Here is a 19,682-nt window from a genome sequence, read left to right on the forward strand (position 1 = left end):
ACGTCTCTTTGGAACTCCATGCCAGAGCACATTCGGAAAGCCAAGTCAGAAACTGAATTTAGGAAGAATCTGAAGACCTGGCTTTTTGGCCTCCCTTAGCACTAGATGACCTGCCTTTCTTCCTGTCATATACTGCTAGCTCTGGGACACCTCCGTTGGAGGTAGCCGTGAGCTCAATAAGCTACACTAATAATAATAATAATTGTCCTCCGCTATTTGTTAAGATACAACACAACCAACATACCAGTACATTTTATTGTACAGCTTTTATTGCTTCCTATTCCTCATATTGGATAGTTTAGATATTCTAGTCACTCCGTTGACCCTATAAGCATGGTCCAAATGGTTTATCAGGTATATTTTTTCATTATTTAAAAAAAATCCTTCCTTGCATTAAAGTACAATTTCATTTCCCTTAATTGCAACGTCTTCACCAGTTGCAGTTTTGTTAGTTCTTCATCTAAATGAATGTATGTATAGTTGTGATATTCGTGTAGCGCACACCGGCTGAAAGACTGTGGATAACTGGACACAGATAAAGGCAGATATATATTCAACTGGTGATTGGAGGGATATCTGGGTTCTATGAGTGGAAAATAATAGACTGTTATTTCTTTGTGTTGTAGGTTTCTTTAAAGAGGTGTGTCTTCAGCTGTTTCCTAAATTGGAGCAGGTTTGACACAGTCATGATTGATATTGGGATGTCATTCCAGGTCCTGTTGCTTGGATGGAGAAGGCCAGTTGCTTTGTTTTTTTCCCATGTTTATACTTCTTCATCTCCAGTCTGGTGGTTTCATGACTGTGTGTTTGCTTCTCAGCCATCGTCTCTGAAAACGACATCTTCCTCAGTGACCTCAACTGTCAGCTTGACGACCCCAACATACCAACACCACCAACATCCTCGAAAGCATGGGCAACATCGGCTTTACTTAACTGGTCATCAACCCCACTCACACGCAGGACACACACTCAACCTCATCTTCACTGCCAGTGACAGAATCAAGCACAGCCATGTCACCGAGTTTACCTGGACTGACCATGCCATGATCCATTTCACCATCTCGGGAATCCCCTGAACTACCCCTCAGCCATCCAGATCTTCACACTACAGCTGGAACAAAGTCTCAGAGAGCCAATCGACCAATGGCCTCAACACGTCCTGCCTCACACAGCAACCAAAAACCTTTCCACCTCGTGGAGCATCGAAGCAAATTCCAACACTCAAAGAAACTCTTCAACATCGTCAGAGGGTTCTCCACCCCTCAGATACTGAAAACACCATGACCCCTTCACAGGAACTTTGTGACTCCCTGGTGGACTTCTTCCACAACAAGATTTCCTCCATCTACAGAATCTTCAAACCCCAACCCATCAACATCCTCAGCAATTACGCCCCCACAGCGCGCTCACTGCCATCTTTAAAGCATCCATCATCATGACCACCTTCCCCCGAAGAATGAAAACACGCAGATGTCAAGCCGCTACTCAAGAAACCATCCACTGACCCCAACAAACTCAAGAAGTACCGCTCAATTTCCCAGCTCCCCTTTCCCACCAATGTCCTCAAGAAGACCATCAACCACCAATTCACAGAACACCTGGAGAGCAACAATCTTACGCACACTTCCAAAACCATATTCAGCACCAACAGCATCGAACTGCCCTGATTGCAGCCACAGATGACATCATGTCCCTCCTCGACCAAGGAAAAATGGCGACCCTGATTCTCCTTGACCTCTCAGTGCGTTCCACACTGTATCACACCACACACCCTGATCAAAAGGCTTGACAACATTGGAATCCAAGAAGACTCCCTCAAATGGATCGTCTCCTTCCTCACCAGAAGAACCAAGAGAATCCGCCATCCTCCCTTCTCCTCTGAACCCAATAACACCATCTGTGACATCCCTCAAGGTGCATCCCTCAGCTCAACTCTGTTCAATGCATACATGACTCCCTTGGCCAACGTCATCAGAATGCATAGACTGAAAATCATTTCCTACACCGAGGCTACACACCTCATCCTCTCACTATTAGAAGACCCCTCCGCCACACTGACCAACTTCCGTAGATGCATGATGAGCATCTCCGACTGCCTACAACTCAACATAGACAAGACAGGAGTGCTTTTCTTCAGGTACAACAGCTCACCATGGAACGACACCTGGTGGCCCCCCAAACTAGGACCCTCACTCACCTCGACCGATGACACTCGCAACGTTGACATCATCTTGGACAGTAAGCTTACCATGATAGGACAGATCAACAGTCTCATCTGCATGCTTCCACACCCTTTGCAAACCCCGCCAGATCTTCAAGTGACTCTCCCTTGACATCAGACATACTGTCACACAAGCCTTGGTTACCAGCCGAATGGGCTACGGCAAAGCACTCTACGCAGGAATCACCTCGCACCTCCTCAAGATACTGCAAACAATGCAGAACACACTGGCCAGACATATCCTAGACCTTCCCAGACAGACCCACATCACCCCCACCTCAAGAATCTTCACTGGCTCCCTATTCAGAAGAGATGCCAATTCAAGATGTTGATCCACACCTTCAAAGCCCTCCACAATCAGGCACCAGCATACATCACCCACCAACTGAACTTCCACCTTCCCTTCAGACACCTGTACTTCGTCTGCCTTGCTCACAGCCCCGTGTCCGCCGCAGCAACAGTGGTGGTCGCTCCTTCTCCAACCTCGCTGCTAAGTCCTCCCACTTCACCTTTGGACCTCATCATCTCTGATGGAATTCAGAAAAGGACTCAAGACCTGAATGTTCAACTGAGCCCTCTGCAGCAGTACTCTCAGTGCCTGAATACCCTCACAGGTGATTAAACGTGCTATACAAATCCAATTGGATTTGAGATAGGCGGGTGCTAGTCATAATGACTTTGTAATGAGTGCAGCGGTTTTGATGATTATGAAGGCTTACAGTGGGACCCAGTGGAGTACTAGCGGGATAGTGGTGATGTAGTCATATTTGTACACGCCCTTGATGATGTACAATGTGTCATGTAGGATGCTATTAAGGCAGGCAGTGTGGAGTGTGGGAAAGAAAGCCTCCATCCAATATTGAGAATGTCAGTCTTTTATCAGCATTTTGAAACCTCTTTCCCAGACGAATAGTTATTCTTTCTGGCACTGGGCCAGCTTCAGTTTCTTTGATATGTGTCTATTGAGGGAGATGTCAGTGTTTAGAATGAATCTTAGTGACTTGGCGGTGGATGAAACCTGGCGCTTGAATCAGTCCAGGTTTGTGTTTCACCCCCAAGTTTGGACTAGTTTTTGCTTGTTGTTGTTGACAAATAGTAGAACGTTTGTTTTGGTAGGGTGAGATTCAGGTAGGTGCAGTGCAGTCGGGAACTGATGAGGTACAGGAAGTGTTTGATACACTGGATACCAAGAGCGGCGGTGACTTTCATTAGAGTTGTGTGTTGTCGGCATTCTGGAGAATATTGCCAATATTGTAATGTCTATAGCTCTTGGGACTCCTTCTTAGCCATCTGTGCACTTGTTTCTCACCTGCTCCTTATAGTGCATCCTATACCTAGAAATGTGTTGATTGAAATTCCGTCCTTTTATGTACTCTTCAAACCGCAAACCTGTCTGATCTTCTATTACCCTCAGCCCATTCCAATTTCTTTTCCTGTGCTCTTACCTTTGCCTCGTTTATTCTTTCTGAAATTTCACTCACGCACTGTACAATTGGAGAAGCGTAGTTTTATGCTTCATTTTTTGCTTCAGTTTGTCTTTTAATAGTTTACATAGAGGTGCTTTATCATCAGGAGTAGCCTGCCCCCATGTGTATTCTGTGTAACTAACTTAAGACAAAAAGGGTTTATGCTCAAATGTCAATGTCTTTCTTTATTCTACAACTAGCAGCCCGTCGCGACGTTGTCGGCGTAAGAAATAGAATGTGTGTAATGTGTGTATTTGGCAAGGGCAATTTATTTTAAAATCTCGCGGTAAACAATTTTTTGTTCATTAGAATAGGGACGGAGAAGGCCCAGCTGCAGCCCTGGTTGATGTTAGCAGGCGCGTGTAATTGGTGTAGTGATTCGCCGCCTGAGCTCGGCTACAGCCCTGGTTGATGTTAGCAGGCGCGTGTAATGTCGTTGAATGAGAGAGTTATCAGCCGCGGGTAAATCCATTTAATGACAGAGTTGAGTGACAGCGAGTAGGAGAGGGTGCAGTAATTGTTCCCGCAGACACGCTCATTTGCGTGTTCCCCAGCTTGAGGCCCAGCTGCAGCCCTGGTTGATGTTATCAGGCGCGTGTAATTAGTGTACTGATCCGCCTCCTGAGCCCGGCTAGAGCCCTGGTTGATGGTAGCAGGCGCTTGTAATTTAGTTGAATGAGAGAGTTCAGTAACAGCGCGCAGGAGAGGCTGCAGTAACGTTACTTACCAGGCCTCCAGGTGAACACGTTTGTCACGCCCCCAGCATACGGCCACAGCAGACGTTCTTCTGATTAATGTACGACCCACATGGCATGAAGGGCGGAACGTAGCACACGCCCCCAGCGTGCCCCTTGATGCGGCGCAATTGCGTTAACATGGCATGAAGGCCGGACACATGCCCCCAGCGTTTCTCACACCCCCAGCATGCCTCGCCCCCAGCGTGCCACGCCCCCAGCGTGCCCCTTGATGCTGCGCAGCAACGTAATTGGCGCTTGTATGTACGACTCACATGGCATGAAGGGTGGACACACGCCCCCAGCGTTTCTCACGCCCCCAGGGTTTGTCATGCCCCCAGCACACGCACACAGCCCACGATGTGATGGCCGTACCACACGCCCCCAGCGTTAGTCACACCCCCAGCCCACGTCCCCAGCACAACCCAGACACGCCCACAAGGGACTATTTTGCTGGCACGGTTCTTTTACCTTCTAAATGTATAGAGGAGTTGGCCTAACGGCTAAGGGGCTCGACCTCGGACCGGGGGATCTGGGTTCGAGTCTTGGTAACGACGCCAAACATCCTGTGATTCTGGGCAAATCACTTAATCTCCCCGTGCCTACCAAAAATGAATGTGTGTCCTCATGTAACGTAACTGGTGCTATGTAAAGCGCTCTGATACCTGATTCAGTTTGGGTCAAGTTCGCGCTATATAAAACTCTGCAAAAAAAATAAAAAAAATATGGTGGCCGTCTGCATAGCCTATGTCCTTCTGCTGCAACTGCCCTTTCCAACGCTGTGTTGTGATTGGTGCTGTGGTTACTGAGATTACCCGCCTCAAAGGTTTGGGCTCTCTCTTTATAATATTAGTATGGATATATACCAGGTGTGTTAGAAAATGTAGCTGACAACTTTGAACATCATATTGACACCCAAGTACAACCTATCTTTAAATGTGTTTGTATTTGTGTTCCCATTGCAGGTGGACAAGCTACTGTTAGTTTAGAGCAGGGTCCATCCATTGTTCAGTTGATAGTTAGGCCTGGGAAGGAATGCAAAATGTCGCTTTTCATTTATTCTCCACTGCAAAATATTTTAACAAATGCCCTCATCTACGCCATCATGAAACATCCTATAATTGCCACTCCATTTCAGGAGGTAACATCCTTTAAATTGCTGGGGAATGCCCATAAATGTAAGATTCACCAACTTTTACAGCTTCAACCACAGGACAAATATGGAAGTCCCAACATGAGTGCTTGTGAAATTCTGTTATTTCTGATTATATATATATTTTTTTTTTGTAAATTAAGTTTGTTGTGCACCTTTAAACTAACATGGGGACACAAGAAAAGTTAGGAAACAGCCTTTGGGGATTGTGACAGTTTGAAAATCATTCTGTGACTCGAAAAACATTCGTAGTATCTTCAAACACTGTTTAAAGTCAGGGCCACCAGTTTAAAGGCATCCGATTTTTGTTCCAATTATGAATACAAATATAAACTCTATTCATGTATAAAAATATAAATATATTCATTCTATTTCTATAGTAGGTCATATTTTTCCATGGTTCTTTGTTCTGAACTTAAAATACCAAAGGTAGATATATATTAGATAAAAACCTTCGTATACGGTGTGCCATGTAACTACAATTTTGCATGCTAATTTGTTGTTTTGGATTTTTCTGCCATACCCAGAGTGCATCTTTCCACATTTGTAAATAGAGAAAGGCAGCAAATATCCACATAGGCCTCATTTGCCTGTAGCTAACAGTAATAATAATTATAAAACATTGTAATGGCAAATTCTATGTAAGTAAAGTAAAGCAAAGCAAGCGGAAGTACCAAATAAAACTAAACCAGCTTCAGCTATAGCTTTGACATGAAATGTGTAAGACTCTCGTGCAACTGATCTTTCCAGAGCTCCACAAAATTCATAAACGCTACAAACTAAGAGCTGGACTGTGAAGATCTCCTAACTGATAATGCAGTGTAACAAAAAGAAGAGTTCCTACACGTTAAAGAGTATTGTAGCTTTTTTGTGAATTAGAAAGCATACGTTGCGTATCCTGCCTGGTTATCATAGAATATCACAGTGTTTGCCTTAAACATGATGTTTGAAAAATATAATTTACTTTTTTAGTAAAGAGAAGTACATTTTCTGTTTTGATATTCATTTTAATTACAGAAATTTCTTCAAAGTACTGAGAAATGAAATAGAACTGTTACTGATTAAAACATTCTCTAAAGTGTCTCAGTACATCTTCAGTGTTGCTGATTCTGCTTACAATATTTCGAAGGTAATTGACACCATCAGCCCTATAAGGTTAATTTCAAGTCAAATCAGTTTAATTTCATTGTTTACTTCTTTAATAAAAAAAAATGAGTTAGCTAACCGGTACAGTGTAATTTTTCCCAATAGATTTCATTATGAAATTCATAAATATCTTACTAAGCCAATCCAAATGTGTGCTAAGATTTGCGAATTCTATTTTCTTACTTTCAGACTCCAAATGCACATTGAAAACTGAATATGGATTTGGATCATGTCTGAACCAGTAATATGTGATGCATATCTTGCCACAGAAATCAGGATATGTTAATTACCCAGATCTCATAAAAATCTACCTCTTTTGGGTAACTTTATGCATATTTTACACAAGGCAGTGGTTGTACTTGCTTGGTAAAAAGGAAGGGAGATCTTTGTAAGATCACAAATCAGGTGGTAAGAGCGTTCCCGTCACTGGAGTGGACAAGCATCACAACATATCTTTTTTGTGGTCTGGCAAAGCAGAGAAGGGTGGAGTGCCATATAAGGGGGAGGAAGAAAGCACCCACTGCTGGGTGGCACATGTGTTGCTCCTCTCTTCTGGTGTCAATTTGCTACCCATTCTCTAGCCTCCTGGTGCCGCAGAGGAATTTGGCTGGACAGAAAGTTCGACACACTATGAGGGTTCATGGTGTTCCCACTTGAGAAATATATAAGTGGCTCCTGCCCATGTCTTGCAGTCATTCCTATCCTGTTCCCCCAGCTATTGCACAAGAGTTTCTATTTTCACCCAGGGAAGCAATGCTATCATTTTCATTCTTTCTTTTCTCAATAATAAAATAACTGAGACCCCAGTTAGAAACCTGGACGTGGCACCTGGCTCAAGATCAGGTGATTCTAGCAAAACACTTACTCTCCCAGGATCTAAATGTGTGTAATAAGTATTTGTGTAATCCCCATATGATGTACATAGTCTTGTAGATCTTCTCCCAAACCCACACATAATGTTGCTTTATAGCAAGGTTCACGTTATATAAACACCCATGCATACATACATACACAACACTGTTGTTAAAGATGATTGCACTTTTTTGTGTAGCACAATGATTGGCTTTCTAGTATCACTTAAACCCATGAAAATAGCATCTTCCCTAATGAAAAAAGTCAGCAACACTGGATTGTGGGAATCCCAACTTCAATGCTTAAGAGTTACATGGGAACAAGGGAGTGGCATTGGACCGTGTTCCCAAGGTCAAATAGAAGCACAACAGATGGGAAGGGTATTTAATAATTTGTGACCTTTATCTGCAAAAATCAGTGGCAGGAGATGTAAGGGAGGAAAATAGGGATTTGTCACTGGCAAACAAACACTGGCAGGATCATTCCAGTGATCCTAGGTGCACTAAACTCCTATAGAAGTGAGCAAGTGTGTAAGGTACTAGAACAAGCTTACTACCTATAATAGAGATGGAAATACAACCTCACAGTCCTATGACCCACTGCGATTGCTTGAACAGACCCATACAGAGCAAAATAGGATTTCCATCAACATTGTGTGTAGATCAAATGTTTATCATTTGGTCATCCTGATAGGGCTGGCGTGTCTTTTGATCAGTAAGACCATGCCATGCCTCAAACTCATCCGGGTCAAACCCTCAATCGCCGTGATGACCATAGAGCTATGATCTAGATGGGAAATAGTGCAGTGCAAAAAGGAAAAAATGGTGTAGTTAAAAAAGGATAGAGAAACAATAAGAACAAACTTTAATCAACATTGTTCTCTCCCTTATTAAAACCAAGCAAGTAAAGCAGTTTAACCAAATAGCTGCATATCAAAAGGCCAACATGTTTCAACCAAACTGGACTAATTCCAAAGGCTTTCGTCAGGGCCACAGTTCTAAATACTCGCTCCTGCATTTCAAAGGTGCAACAAAAAAAAGGATATCAGTGTGCAAACAGAGATAAGTATTCCTCTGTATCAACTTGGTATATCGTCCATCTGTGTGGAACAAACAACACAAACAATGAATCATATCGGAGGAAGTAAAAACATAACTAGCCCCAAAACACTGAGTTCATATTTAAAAATGAATCGTACTTGATCAAAACCTCTTGGAGGACACTCAGGTGGTTTTGTAACCTGGTCTGTCCCGGTTTTCTGAGACTTTTAACTGTCCTCCAAGAGGTTTTGATCAAGTGGGGTGAGTGCAGTCGTAGAGGCAAGGATGGTACTAGTTGGTCTTCCCACTCCTCTTCACGTATACCCCATCCTTACCTTTTGTAGAGCGGGGCCTCCTTCTATTCCTGAGCTAGGTTTTCAGGAGAGGTGAGGCATACTCCCTGTACAATGCGGGTGAGTACGATTCAGTACGAGGAGATTGTTTGGGGATCTCATCCTGGGGTGGTCTTTAAATAATTTCCTGTGACCCCTGGTTTCACCATATGTTATTTAGGATCATTCCAGTAACAGAGATTTGCATATATGTACCCTTGGATTTTTAAGAGGCAACTATTGTACAGATTGTTTGTTGTCTGTTGGTGACTTGGTAATAGCAAAGGAATCCTAGGTTGATGTGATGACTGTGCTTTGAAAGATTTTATTTCTATGTTTTATGACAGAATCAGCAAATGGTATCTTAAGTGCACTGGGGGCTCGCATAGGGCGTGTTACGGGCGGTGGGGTGGGGAGGGGCAGTGTGGGGGTTCAGTAAACTCGGACATACAGCAGAACGGAGGAACGTAATAATTACTTTCCTCGGTTCTGTCGTATGCCCGAGTTTACTTCCCCCCCACCCTGGTCCTCCCCTGCCCCACTCTGCCAACTCGCAGCACACCCTATGCGAGCCGCCACTGCTTAAGTTGTCAAATCGAAAACAGGTGCAGGGTTGAATCAAGATGTGCAGCACATCCTAGCCCAGAAGGGAGGATACACAAATGATGAGGAGATGAGGATGGTATTCATCTGGGATTTAGAACTGACTTTGAATCTTACGTTTTTAGCCTCTCTTAGGTAAATTATATTATCATATCAATATAGAAACTAATTGAGAGTGTCTTTTTAAAGGCAGCTGGGGACGCTACATAAAGTTAGCCTGTTCTGATTACTCTTGAGCTGAATTGTCCCGAACACATCTCACTGCAATTTTATCTGCAAGAGGATATTAGTGGAGCTTAGACTTCTGATGACTGTTTATAGCTCCCTAATGATCCTCTGATATTCCCCAGTGTTGGGTGTCATCTGTGTACATACCAGTGAAAGTCTACCACATACCAAATATGTATTCAGATGTATGCACTCAGGTCACATATAGACACAGACTTGTGAAGGACCCATTAAGAATACGCATAAAGGCCCTGTCTGCAACTAATTCTCTGAAACATTTGGTGGTATACAGCATAGCTAAAGATTGCAGATGTCTCAACAAGAATATTACAAACCAATATACTGAAAATTTCCAGCATGTCTTTTATCTAGGACTGCTCCTACACCTTTATTCGGAAGAGAGCGCATATCACATTTGACTACAACAGTTCCCATTCTGTTGCCATTGCAAATGTCACACTGGAGATCACAATGGGATAGAATACCTCCTGCTCTACATTATTGCACATCCATGGATGTGCAATAATTACTGGATAGAGGCATGGCTGGATAGAGGAACAGTTTTGGAGGTTAACTGCTAGTATAAATTCACCAAATCTCAGGGTGATTTACAGTATTGTTTTAACGTGCATTTAGTTGTTTTTTTGGGCGGGAGAGATTTCAATCTCTCCCCCAAATCAATTCCATCATGAACATTTTACTTTTACTTTTTTCTTTTTCAACTACTTTCCACTTTCATCCTTTATATGGATCTTTTTCTTTGCACTTGGCCACTTGTTATAACTTTGTCTTAGTTGTGTTTTTTTTAATTTCCACTTCTTGTTTTTGTTTCACGTTGCTTGGTTTCCTCCTAACCCTTTTCCCACACGGTTTGCATCTCGACTCCTCGTTTTTCTTAGATGTTTGAATCAATTTGCATAGTTTACATAAAACCCTTAAGACATCCTTTTCTCCTATATTAAAATACAGTACTCGATGAGTGTAAAACCAATAATTTTACATGGTGCCAATAGACTATTTCTTAGAGTTTGCTTGGCTTGCCCGAACAGGACAATGCAAGACAAGTTCTATGGTTTTATTGCCACTTAAGCATTTGGTTAGATACTCGTGTCCCTGATATGAAAGGACAGTAGCATGTTTTTGATACTACTTTTAGTAAACTAATATCCTTTACACATGATCAGTGTGCTCCCTTGGATTGCATTACTTTGCTCGTCCATTCTCGGGTCACCAATATTGCCCCACTATCAACGAATTTCATGTTGAGTCAACAAACAGAAATTGGTGTTTTGTCGTAACTTTAGGAGCTACCAGAATTATCTTCAAATCACATAGTAACTCACTGAACCCTATGCTACCAGGAACAATGCCCTGCCGATGAATAAACTGCATTTCATCAAAAATATTGCATCAGTATTGCCTTTAGCCTGAGTCGAACGTTTTAGCTCAGACCGTAAGAGTTTAAACATTTATGTGGGTTCTAAGACCCTAATTTACAGATAATAACTTCACCAATGTGGTCTTGGACATCTTGTGAATTCTTCTCAACATACTGTTCTCTTCAACATGGAGTTTATTGTACATGCTCTTATTTCATTGCTTCACAGGTTACTTTCCATTCATAGGACTTTTGTCGCTAATGTTATAGAGAGAACCTCTACCTGCTTGGAAAAAAACAATAGAATGAACCAATATGATGGCAAAATAATCTGCATGATACTTTCATATTAGTATTTCAAGAAACCTTAAATCTGGGAAATCAAAGGACCTTTGAATAACAAAAAGGTTAGCTTTGACAATAAAAATGTAGATTCTTTAAAATTGGAAACCCTCAATATTAGAATTGTCTGTTTTGATTCCAGCACCTAAGATGATATGGACAAGAAGTGTGCATGTGACATCCTTAAGATATTTAAGAGGGACTTACTTGCCATTTTACATGTTTACCTGAAAAAGTAGACAGCACCTGGACATTTACATTGATTATAAATGATGGACTTTTCGACAGTATAATCAAACATTTGCCCATCCTCTGGGTTTCTTTGGTGCTTTTAATGGGGTTCACCAGCAGATCATAAGAGAGTCAGGAGCTGACCGTTTGTGGGAGTTCACTCTAGCACCAACCTTTTCATCTGCCGTACTGTTGGCAGGGTGGCAGCCTACCAGCTCTTTCCTTTAAAATCTGTGAAGTCCTCCATTACTGAAATTCTTGCTTTCCCCTCCCTCTCGTTGTGTGTATATATATATGTGGGCTGTTTCACGCTTGTTGTGTGGATGTGAGATAATATGCCTAACGGATAACATGTCCTTCCTGTGGCTTGCCAACCTACGTTCTACTTCCCGTGGACATAAGCCACAGAAAACTAGTAAAATGCAGAGTGAGCAGGTAGAATACATATGTAGTTCGTATACCCCTGCTTGTGTGTTTTGGATACCTATTTATGGTGAGACTCCCCTAAAAACTTATAGGGAGCACAAGATCTACTTTTTGAAATGTGTACCAGAGGTGGCAGTTGACTAATTCTACCATACAACTCCACCAAATGTTTCCAAAACCCCTTCACTTTTTGGCATGTGACTGAGTGGTTGAAACGATATTACACAGTAAGTAACCTTTTCATCAGTTTCTCCAGTGCTTAATTTATTGACCACTGAGTGCTTGTGCTAAAGCTCTGCTAAGAAACCCTTGGCCTGGGCGATTAAATGTTGGCACACCAATACAGAGGATGTGTAGTCTTTATTCCACCCCATGCCTCTTTAATGATCTAGCAAACAGTTCCTGCCCCTTTATCTAACTCTTTCAGGTTCCTACTTTCTCCCTTTATGAAGATTTTTCGTCATTCTCTGCCTCTCAGCTTTGTTTTTCTTTCTGTTGCTGTCATTAAATGTCAGATGTAGAAAAATAGGGGCCGGTCCCCATAAATGAGTTCTGGTGGCCCCCAACAGCAACTTCCAGCTGAAATTAGGTATTGAATTTCTTCACCAACTATAACTGAAAGCACTTCTGTAGACTGCAAAGATAGCCTTTAGGCACGTAGGAATACAAACTAAGCGTTAAACATGTAATGGAAAACATAACAGAGCTTTTTACCTATTTGGAACTTGAATCAATAGTATCTACATCAACACCATAAATAATAATTCCCACAAAAATGATTAAACTCAAACATATTGTTTGCACAGTCCCTTCGATGCCAGCTCTCTGGATATCAATTGAATCCTTGGTAGTAAAACTCTTGGTCATAGGCAGGTACCAGGTGTTAGAAAAATTAATCTTTACCAGGTTCATTGTATTTCTGTAGCCCACTTTGGCAGACGGTTGTATGTGATTTCATAGAAATACAATTTAATTGAATACCATTACTGAGAAACCATTTCATCTAAGCAGTTTAATGGAAATTTTCAGGATGAGCGGCATTGACCATTTCATAGAAATCAATTTCTAGAATTCTTTTTTTTAATTGCCTTCTTCATATTTATTTTACTATGTTTTTCTTTCAAACACTTACGTCAGGGGACATTATTTCGGATTTATATCATTTGCATTGTCAAACAATTACTTTGATGCTTTTAATTTTCTGAGACCTTACCACTCTTAAACCCCTTCCATCTCTTCTCAGCCCCCTAAAAATGCCTCTCCATGCATAAACTACACCCAATCCTGACGCCTAAACTCCACGATCCCTGAACCCTAAAAGCCCTTTCTAACCCTAAACTCCACCCATCCCTGAACCCTAAAAATACCACAACATACCTAAACTCCACCCATCTCTGACACCTAAACTCCAACCAGCCCCGAACCCTTAGAGCCCTCTCTACTCCTAAACTCTCCCCATTCCTTAGCCTAAATTCCCCTCATTATCGCTAAACTCTAGCCATTCCTGAACCCTAAAAACCCTTTTCTACACCTATATCCAACCCACCCCTGATGTCTTAATATCCTACTCCACCCCTATACTCAATTTATCTGTGAATCCCTAAATATCCCTCACCAGCCCCGAAAACCACCCATTCATGACCTCTAAAACCACTCACTACCTCTAAACTCCTGCATCCCCGAACCCTAAAAATCATTTGTACACATAAACTCTGCCTATCCCTAAACTCTTAAAACCCCACACCACCCTAAACTCCACCCATTCCCGAACATTAAAAATCCTTCACCACTCCAAACCTTTATCCATTTCGGAACCTTAAAAACACTCACCAGCCTTGAATTCTCCTTCACGCCACCCATCTATGAGCCCTAAAAAACCCTCATCACCCAAAACTCCGTCCATGCCTGATCCCTATAAAACCTCTTCTGTAGACTGCAAAGATAGCCTGGAAAAAGTGTTACAGCTTAAGTGCGGAATCCCTTTTGTCCAAACTATAATGCCAGGCAGGACACCACGTCTTGAGAACTCGGTCAACATTGTTTTTGTTTCTCAGAAATGAATCTCCAAAGCATATGAATGTTTTTGAGAAACAAAAATTCAATAGCTTTGCCATGCAGATAATTTTTGATAAGTTTTGTAGCAAATTTGAAAACATGCACACTTTTATCTGTGAGAGTTTCTTTAATTCCTCATATCCCAATAAAACCTTCAACTTCTTAAAAGTAGAATGCCCAGGAAGATGTTCTGGCTAAATATTATTTGACATTTGGAAAACAACTTCAGCTTTTGTGGGACCAGGTCTTCCCCCAGTGCTCCATAATGAGGATACCAGCCCCAACCAAACACCAGCTTATAAAGAAATTTGCCAGAAATGGTATTCCACTCCTTGTGCCCTACCAAGTATAGGAACAACCCTAGAATCTGGAAGTGTCCTGCTTCTGAGCCATGAGAAAAGATTACGTTTTTCTTGGAAAGGCACAGATCCCTGACCAGAAAGATTCAGAAGGATGTCTTGAAGGAATGAGCAATAATGGAATTTGAGCAACTTGAAACCAAGTTGGTCATTGTTCATCCAAAATGTATCATTATGAGGATTGAAAACCTGAAAGGAGCATTCCTTGACTGCATGGTTTGGTCAGCCGACTTCATCCCTGCTCCATTCCCGCTACCACTTTGTGGGAAGCCTTTATTTGCTGTCTTCCAGCCTGTCAGGATACTAAGATTTTTCCTCATTTCTCTAGGCTTAGGGCAGTGGCTTGTTAGAAGTGGTCAGTTGCCTGATTCTGGAAAGAACCATTGTATCTTTCATCTAGCTGTTACGGTTCAGGAGATATCCTGATGGCCCTAATAGTTCCTCAGGACTAACTAATATTTTGGTGGATCGAGTTGGCAACCCAGACATTAGTGTGTTAAGACTAACTAAATATCTGGACTGCAACTGAATACTTTTGATATACAGGCCCTTGATGTTGCTAATACCCTCTTTAACATACTTTGGGTGCCAGCGCATCTCCATCAGACTTGAAATTTTGAGACCTGTTTGGCCCTAAACTGGCCTGTCTCCAGAATGTGTATATTTCTTGGAAACTGACTACTGAATCTCATATTGACCCATGCACTGAATACTGAGACACTTAAAATGTGTGAGCTGGCTCTTTGGTACCTAATCATTCCCTCGTAATGTAACTTGCCCATAGAACCAATTTATTTGTTTTTCCAGCTCTTTCACATATAGCCACTGCGATTGTGCTGCTGTCACGAATCTTGGCTACAGAAGGCGCTTAGAACTTCTATTTGTTCCATGGCCTTCGTTTTTTTTAATTAACAAATTTCAGTGCCATATTATCTTACTTGTATTTGTAAGACCACGTATGTTTCAGTTCTTTAGCTCTGATTGGACGTTAATTATGCTATTCTTCATCTCAGTTCCAAAACCCTCTAGCATCTCTTAGTGTAACCCTTGAATGCTCACCCTTGCGGCACTTGGAGAGTCAAGTGTAAAAAAGGATTTAAGTTGTAATCCAGTGGGAGAGCAGAAGTACTTGAGGTCATGTAACCCCCGTGGTAAACGCTAGTAGCCACCACATATACGGCCTATTAAACACTGACTTTCCCCACTGAAGAACCCTAGAAAATAACTTGACAGCACCCTGATACCTTCACTGGTGATTAGCCGAACTCTATAGATCCTGTTTGATTGATTGATATTTCTGCTGCAGCCTCTCAATTGTGCTGTAACGTTTGGGTCACCAGTCAGCCATAATATCAATCATCATTTTTATTTGTTAGAATAGGGGACTTATGGTGGACGTGTCATCTCTCAATGAGTGTTATTCCCCCAACAATATCCAGCACGGTGGAGCTTACCTCAACAAATGTGGGTACTGGCAACTCACATTTGCATAGAGACCTCAATGCACTGGCCAAACATCATCGATAGCAAGAACTTTCATCATAGGCTCTTTTTTGAGGATGGAATTTGGCAGATATAAAATAAATAGAGCTTGTAGCCATAAAACCGCTGCTATAGAGGTTTAGTTTGGTTTTCCGATGGGAGTTATAATTCAGGGAAAATCAGTAGCTGAGCTGTTGAACAAAGATTAGTGATGTAAAACAATATGAACACACTATTCCTTTATTAAATACTTATTTTTGTTTTTTTTCTTGTTACCCAAAGATATATACCAAGCGTATAATAAGGAACTAAAATCATAAAGTTCTGCTTTAGCAGCATGCAGATTATAGCTTTTAATGTCAAAGGGTACTCAAATTGAATATTTAGGGTGAAGAATGATGTCAGCTGCACAGTGAAGCTATTGAAAAGCTTGCACATTTTGCAGGTTTCTCTAGATTTAAAGAAGTAGTGAAGAAGGGTCCAGATGTACGACGCTATTTAGCAGTCATAAGACTTGTGATTCACTACGTTACATCGTTTGCAAGGACTAAATGGCTTTTTAGGATGCTCTAAACCCTTTTTGGGATTCGGTATGTGCTTGCTGAATAACCCACTCGCAAAGGGGAAAGACTTTTAAGAATACGTTTCTTTGTGAGTGGGTGGTGGTCCAGAGACCCCTGCAAACTCTAAAGCAATCAAAAAAACTATTTGAATGCAGCCCTGTTTCCTTTAATGAAAACTGCCTGTTATTTAATAAAAACACGTTATTTAAATGCAGTCAGAGGCATGGTGATCTACCACAGCAGACCACAATACTTGTGAATGGCTTCCAATTTAAGTAAGTCGCAATTTTAAGTCTCCTTCATAAACAGTAATGAGCTAGATCAATTGTGGTTTATTCAGAATGGTGATTTTGCGAGCTGACCAAAAAGTACATAGGTCAGTTCACAAAAGAAGAATCGATTCACAAAAAGACGGTGTGTCTTTGTACGTCTGGACTCAGATTTATAAGGCTGCTCTTTTAGAAACAAAATAGCAGTCTGGTGAAAATTGAAATCAGATTTTGCTTATCAGGACAAAATATTTAATAACATTAATACAATCTGACTGAGCATTGTAAAGTAGACAAATGCAAACCTGGGAATATTAACTCGTTGTTGGTTCTTAACAATATTTTTCTGTTTTTCAGTATTAAGAAAAAGATCAATCCCCTATGACACATGGTTGACCGGCTTTGAATCACCTGAAGTGAACTGCCAAATCATTGACCTTACCTCTCCAATGCCCACGGTCATTGTTCAACCGACAACTAAAGCAGCTGTCAGGACCACAACCAAAGCAGCGACCACAAGGAGAAGAGCAACTGACATAAAAGTAATTCCCACAACTAAGAAGAAGCCTCAGGTAGCTGTGACTGAAGAGGAATCCAGGCTTTTCTACATGACTCCCTTTGTTCCTTTCAGAAGCTATATCCCGACTATCAGGTACCAGGAGGTCCCGTACTACACTCCTCAATATGGTTCATACTTCCCATTTTACCACGGTGGGTATTTTCCTTCATTGGGGCCAGATGCCTACTACAATCTTATGTTCATGAGCACACAGAGGGATGGTTCCTCTGAAGAAGACGGCCGAAAGAAAAGAGAGACCTCAAACATGCTTAAAAGCAATCTGCCTCATAGTACTTCAAAGCATAACAAATTTGTTGAATACCTCTTGTCACGAAAAGAGGTTCTAATACAACAAGACAAGCCTGGGACTACTACTCCAGATCCACACGACTTTCGACATCCATTCTATTCTCATTCATCCAGCCACAAAGTCCACATGGCAGCCACGCTTCTTAAACATGTCAGAGTGAAGAAGAAAGCAGAGTTTCCTATTTAAAAATCTACCATACTATCTGATAAACTGCCTCAAAGTAGACTTTGGAAGAAATTGAATTGCGATCGTCTCATGTGAGAGCTTTGTTTTGTCTGTGACATTTTAAATGAAATGCTCTCCTTCCTTCTTGGTTGAGAATAAAACAACAGCTGTGTAACACAAATTAAGTGTAATGTGTGTGGCATGAATCTGTTATTAAGCCCCTTTCACTCTTGGGCATTTGTAAGCTTTCAGCTCAACCAATGGGCATTTCTGGTTCCAGGAGAAGGATATAATAGTTTGTTCCAGTTTTTGTTTTAAAAATAAAATTCTGCTTACAGAGGATTTAGAAAAAGAACAAAATCAAGGGTGGAAATGACATTGTTAATAATGCAATCCACCATATTATTGATAATGACGAGCCGTTTCATATTTCAAGCTGGTCAAATTGTTGCTAACTTCAAGACACCGCAGCTATGTGCCTCTTTGACCCTGGGATCCTGGGAAGTCCACCTGCTCCCAGAGAATATTATCTTCTGTTTAGATCGTCTAGAGGGAGTTAGTGGGACAAATCTGTCAGAACTTTCCACTGTGTTTTAATTGTGTGTTCAATAGAATAGTTTAGCAGATTCTGTCCTGACATTGCTGAGAGAGGACCTGTCTCTAACTCTGCTGATTCTCCTTTCCAAGGGTGTGTGTCTCTCCCTTGATCCTTTAAATGGTTCTTCTGATGCTGACACCTTCCTCTTTGCACATCCCCTTGCCTCTTTGGATTTCTTATTTAGAATAGGGAAAATCCTTTATGGAACCAATTTATTTCTTATTCTGTGCGCTCTACGTCATTATGTTTTGCATCTTTTTCTTTATAATATACAAATTCAGGTTGCATAACCTTATTGCTATATATGACTTTTGGATACATTTGCTTACTAAATGATTGCTTTGTAACCTTTATCACATTTTGCTAATAAACCTTTATGATTTGTACATCATCCCCTCTGTTGTGTTTATGGAGCCCCATTGGTTTCACTGTCATTGAAATATGTTGCTGATGCTAACTCCTTTTATATGCTTCCAGGCAACAACCAAAGGTCCATACTACCAGCAGAGGATCCTATATGATGACTATACTAAATTATTTAGGGACAGAGAGATCCCCCAAAGCCGTGTTTTGAGTAAAATATTAAGTGCCAGTGCTAAGGCAGGTTTAACAGCAAGTGTGTGACCTCCAGTGAAAACGCTGCAGGAACATTTTCTAGCCAGCAACCCCTGGTATTCAGCTGTGCATCACAAGCTGCTGGTGTCATGCCTGGATAAGTCAATGTTTCCGGCGAGTGTTCTTGTGGGAACCAAAGAACGAACATCCTGCTAAGCAATGGCAATTGAAAGTGGACTTGTGAACAGTCCCAGCCTGGTTTTGGTGCCCATGGTAAAAGGACTCAGAATTAAAAATACTAAGGGCCAGATCTATCAAGGCTGTTTGCAAACACAAAAATGCCTTTTGCAATGTATGAAACTTATGGCATTCGCAATATGGGTAATCACAGTTTTTGCGATTACCTAAATTGCGAATGCAGTTAGGAATCACAATTTGCCATTCCCTAAATACAATGCATGAAGCAATCGCTAAAAGCAAATTTGCTTTAAGGAATCGCAAATTACCATCAACTTCAAGTTGATGGTAATTTGCGATTTCTTTGAAAAATGCACAAAAGTACATTTTTCATAGTGTCATGTGGTGCGCACACATGCCCTTAGGGCATGTGTGTGC

General features: G+C 41.5%; 1 protein-coding gene across 1 annotated transcript in view; it reads left to right on the plus strand.

Moving 5' to 3' along the window:
* The window catches only part of LOC144820225 (uncharacterized), a 129,888-nt gene extending 111,129 nt beyond the window's left edge, over positions 1-18,759 (plus strand). The window contains exon 3 of the mRNA XM_078677827.1: positions 17,238-18,759. Within this exon, the coding sequence (XP_078533953.1) occupies positions 17,238-17,935 (698 nt within the window). The 3' untranslated portion in view covers positions 17,936-18,759. The remainder of the gene's footprint in view (positions 1-17,237) is intronic.
* The last annotated feature ends 923 nt before the right edge of the window (positions 18,760-19,682 follow it).

This window comes from Lissotriton helveticus, chromosome 2_1 (assembly GCF_964261635.1).
Source record: "Lissotriton helveticus chromosome 2_1, aLisHel1.1, whole genome shotgun sequence".
Lineage (NCBI taxonomy): Eukaryota > Metazoa > Chordata > Amphibia > Caudata > Salamandridae > Lissotriton > Lissotriton helveticus.